The sequence below is a fragment of the Arachis ipaensis genome, chromosome B8 (assembly GCF_059453495.1).
Source record: "Arachis ipaensis isolate K30076 ecotype BB chromosome B8, ASM5945349v1, whole genome shotgun sequence".
Classification (NCBI taxonomy): Eukaryota; Viridiplantae; Streptophyta; class Magnoliopsida; order Fabales; family Fabaceae; genus Arachis; species Arachis ipaensis.
Genome location: NC_142443.1, coordinates 25,526,437 through 25,531,364, shown reverse-complemented (window position 1 = coordinate 25,531,364; position 4,928 = coordinate 25,526,437). Strand labels below are relative to the sequence as shown.

The 4,928-nt window shown below is 30.6% G+C and overlaps 1 protein-coding gene across 1 annotated transcript; it reads left to right on the top strand.

Moving 5' to 3' along the window:
• The first annotated feature begins 2,416 nt into the window (after positions 1-2,416).
• Positions 2,417-3,415, top strand: LOC107614352 (defensin-like protein). Its single transcript, XM_016316566.3, has 2 exons — positions 2,417-2,571; positions 3,031-3,415. Exons 1-2 carry the CDS (start codon positions 2,514-2,516, stop codon positions 3,198-3,200), a joined length of 228 nt encoding a protein of 75 aa, XP_016172052.1. The 5' UTR covers positions 2,417-2,513; the 3' UTR covers positions 3,201-3,415.
• Positions 3,416-4,928: the final 1,513 nt, after the last annotated feature.

The following is a 4,928-nucleotide window of genomic DNA, read 5'->3' as shown; positions in this document are numbered from 1 at the left end:
GAGCTTTAGTTTAGATACACTCAGCTCATTAGCTCGTGAATTAGCTCGATTATATATATCATAGTTGTTAGAATTGAACCGTGATCGAACCGATCAAGTTACTGATTTATTGGTTTATTGATTCAATCGATAAATTACTAATTGAACCGATAAAACCGATCTTACATAAATAAAAAATAAAAAATAATAAAATAGAAAATTAAAATTTAAAATATATATTTATTAATATTTTAATATATAAATATTTAAAATATTTAAGATTTGTTTTGATAATTGTATAAATTCTATCTGATGAAGCTTGTGATTCAACTCATTTTATTAAACAAGGCAGAGTTAGATTTTAACCTATTACTTAAAAGGGAAAGAACATAAGCTTTAAAGAAAAGCTTATGAAACTCATTGAGTCGACTCGTCAAGATATTTTTTTGTAAAAATAAATTAATTCTCAGTTTAGATTTTTAATTATTTACTTGTATTAAACACAAAATGAAACTAAAAGGAATCAATACTCAATAGTCAAGACTAGTTAAGATTATAAATTTTTTATTCAAAGAAAAAGTTTATGTATTATAAATACGGTTATGATATATGATTAACGATTGATATATAATAAATTATACTTTACAAATTATGAATTATAAATTTTAAAATATATTCAAGGACAATTTAGATTTTTTAAATTTATTGTTTTGAGTTATAATTCACGAAATATACTTTTCAAATGCGCTCGTGAGCTTGTTGGGCTTTAAATAGACTGGACTCTAGCCTGAAAAAAAACCTATGAAAAGTAATAGGTCTAAGTTTGAGCCATCTATTTATAATATAGGTCATACTCATCAAAGGTAAAGTTCGACTCGATTTGGTCTATTTTCACCCCTAACCACGAAGAAGTTGAGAATCTACCATGAATTAATATATAAGATAATATTACTTTAATTTAATAAAAAATAATAACACATTTATCATTTTGAATAATATACGAAAATCTTTAGGCTGTTTAGCTAATACTAGGGCTGGAAGTGAGTCTAATTAACTCATGAGCCAATTTGACCTCGACTCATTAATAGTTCGATAAGCTAAATTTATGAGTTGGTGAGTCGAGCTTGAGTTTGGATAAACTCAGCTCATTAGCTCGTGAGTTGGCTCGATTATATATATCATAGTTGTCAGAATCAAACCCGTGATCGAACCGATTAAGTTACTGGTTCATTAGTTTATTGGTTCAACCAATAAATTACTGGTTGAACCGATAAAACCGATTTCACATAAATAAAAAATATAAAATTAAAATTTAAAATATATATATTTATTAATATTTTAATATATAAATATTTAAAATATTTAATATTTGTTTTGATAATTGTATAAATTCTAATAAAATAAATATATAAAATTATAATAAAATAAAAATATTCATAATTAAAATAAAAAATACTATATTATTATTAAAAAATAAAATTAATATTTGATATAACTTAAATTTGACTTAATTAAATTATATATAAATTATAATATAATATGAGTTTTTATATAATATATATATTATATGAACAAATATATATAACAAAAAAAAATTTCTTTAAATTATACTAGGTATTAAATATATAAAATTATAAACACACTATATATATATAGTAAGAAGATAGTTGGCCTAGTGGGGGAGTCATGTCCATCCATTGCTAAGGTCCAACCGTCCAAGGTTTGACACCTTGCTGCAGCAATTTTGCAAAATCGCTGCAGTTTGATTGGTTTTGACCGGTTCAAACGAATTTGAACGATTTTTTACTTAAACGATGAGGATATCAAACCGAATCGGATAGGGGTTCGATTCTTTGGCTAGTCGGTTGGATTTTTATATATATATATATATATATATAAAAGTTATAATTCATTGATATAAAATTATAGATTATTTTTTATTTGAGCCAGTTCGTGAGCTTTCGATGAGTTAATATTGATTAGTACCTCCTAATAAAATAGTTAAAAAATTTTAATTATTAATTAGTATTGATTCTAAATAGGAGTGTTCATAGGTTGAATCTCATTCATATATCTACAGTGTTATCCGCATCTGTTCTGTTCTAAAAATGGTGGATATTAATCAGATACGCAAACTAATAAGATTGGATTGCGAATTTCAATTAAATATCCGTGCAGATTTATAAAAAATAAATAAATAAATAAATATTTTTTATATTTTATTTCAACTAAAAATTATTATATATGTTATATTATTTTGTTTTTATTATTACAATGGATAAAAAAAAACACTCCTTTATTAATTTTTTTTTTCTTTCTTGCCGAGGCACAACTAACCTTGAAATTAGGTTTATCTAGAAAATTCAAGGACTCAACTTCCACACACCACACAAAAACTCTTATCAAACACATATAGCTAATTACTAAATTGTCCCTGCACAGGTATATATATAGATGTATATTGTATGCTTTACTCATTCAGTACATATATCAATATATCTATATATATAGCTGTTTAGTTTAATCATTAAGCCATGGCGGGGAAATCTCTAACCGGGTTTTGCTTCATCCTCCTCCTCCTCGTTGTTGCTCGTAAGTCATTAATTACTTCATATACGCACGCACGTATTCCTAAGTCATGATTATATATAACATAATTATAATGTATACTATTATTATATTATTATAAATGATTATATATCTAATAGTTATAAAGGCAACAAAAAAAATTAAAATTTATATCGAGCCATTTAGTTATAAAAATTTTGATTTATATTTGAACTATTGTAGATAGAGACCTATAAATAATTATATATATGTATATTATTATATATTAAAAAAAGAAAAAGTCTAGGGGGTCAGCAACTTTTGTAATTTTTGGTCAGCACTTAACTATCAAAACAAAAGTGAGTGATCTCCCACCATTAGATGTAATCTCACACCATTAAAAATACTATTGATGGCTAATTGATGGTTACAAAACACCAAAATTGCTGGCCCCTAGCATTCCTCTTAAAAAAATTGTTGATACCTTAATGTTGGTGCGTGTAGAGGAAATGGTGGTGCAAAGTGAGGCAGCAACGTGTGAGAACCTGGCGGATACCTACAGGGGACCATGCTTCACCACTGGAAGCTGCGACGACCACTGCAAGAACAAGGAGCACCTGCTCAGCGGCCGCTGCCGCGACGATTTCCGCTGTTGGTGCACCAGAAACTGTTAAATTACGCATCATGAGCTACGTACGTAGATCGATCCATGATGCTGGATCTGAACTAGCTGGCTAGGAGCATATATTATATACATAAATAATACTTCTAGCACTGCATTTATATATGTTACTATTTTTGTATGTGTGTATTGTATTGCACTATTGCGTAGTACATAACGGATGAGTTATGTACGTGCGTGATTAATAAAATTTCAATTTATATATAATTGTCTCTGAATTTTCTTCATACATATATGATTATCAATTTTAGTTTTATGTTTGATATACAATTTGATGACAGATATAATATATAACTATAGGGAAATTGCAGTACTTAGAATTTAATTGTGTTATATGTACGGCGTATTATTGTTGAATTTCATGTGTCATATTGAACATCTCACTGACCTGGCCTGTTAATCTGTTATGGTTCGTTGATCTAATTTATTTGGTAAAACTAGATCTTATTTTTGGTAAAATTAATTATACATTGGACTAATGGACAAACCAATAAAAAATAAATAAATAATGGGAGAATCCAAAGAGAAGTGGGAGCGGGTCGGCGGGGGAAGGGAATAATTAAGTTAAAAATTTAAGTAGCGCAAGCAACTTTAATTCGTGTGATTTTATTTGAAGTATGACATTATGAATTGGAGAGGATATGAAATAGAAGAGAGTTAGTTAATAACTGAGAGTTAGTTAGTTAGTTTATTTGTTAATAATAGGTTTTTGTTATTTTAGTTTTATTTGATTATTCGATTAAGGATATTGTACAAGAAGTTACTTGCACGGGTTGTGAATTGGCCGGTCTTGATGGCGACGGGTTGAACTCTTCGAGTGACGGGGTGGTATTTGCAAAAACACTCCAACGCCTAAGTTAGAATGGATCTAAGAAGTATAAATATGGAATAGGATTGCGTAATGTATTTGAGGGAGTCTTTGACTCCCTTTATATAGTTTGCGGTCGTTATCTTTTTCTATCTTATTGGTCAATGGTTATTGGGCTTACCTGGACCGTGATGGTGACCCAGGTCCAGGTAATCGGGTTCGGTGGTTGCTTCGTAAGAGGACCCGGAGGTCGGGTCCGAAACAGTTGTCCTCGGAGTGAGAGTGAGAGTGTTTAGTCTCATCGCTGTGGGCGCTTTGGTGTGGTCATGAACTCATATCGGTGTGTGTCATCCGTGGTTTTCGGCCGAGGTCGGAGAATCGTGGAATGCCTAGATGCCCCACCGCCTGTTCGTTGGTTTTTCCGAAGGGAGGGGGGTTTCGCTAGTTGCGGTTCACTCAGCGCCATAATGACATTTAATGCCAAGGGAAATTTTTTGGATTTTTCAATTTTTCCCTCCAACTTTTCGTATTTTATTTGAAACGTTGGGGTTTTGCTTGTAATTGTGCCTTTTTGCTTTATAACTCCCCCTGCTTCTCCCATTTTCTCTTATTCCGTATTTCATTCTTGTTGCTTGCATTTTTTGTTGGTTTCATTCGCGCGTTTGCCTTTCTGCCTTTCATGCTGTGTTTCCTTCTCTACTTATTTCAGACGATCAGGTGTGTATTTTGCTCTGTATCCTCCTTCTACTTGCTTGTCTACTTTGTTTTTTCTGTGTTTTGCTTTCGATTGCTCTCTGTTTCTGCATTTCTCTATTTTGTGTTTTTTTCCTAGTGCTAGTGGTAGAGAATTAGGAGGTGTATGCCACTGTTTTTGGCGTGGTTCTGTCATGAGTAGGAGGGGAAGAGGTTGTC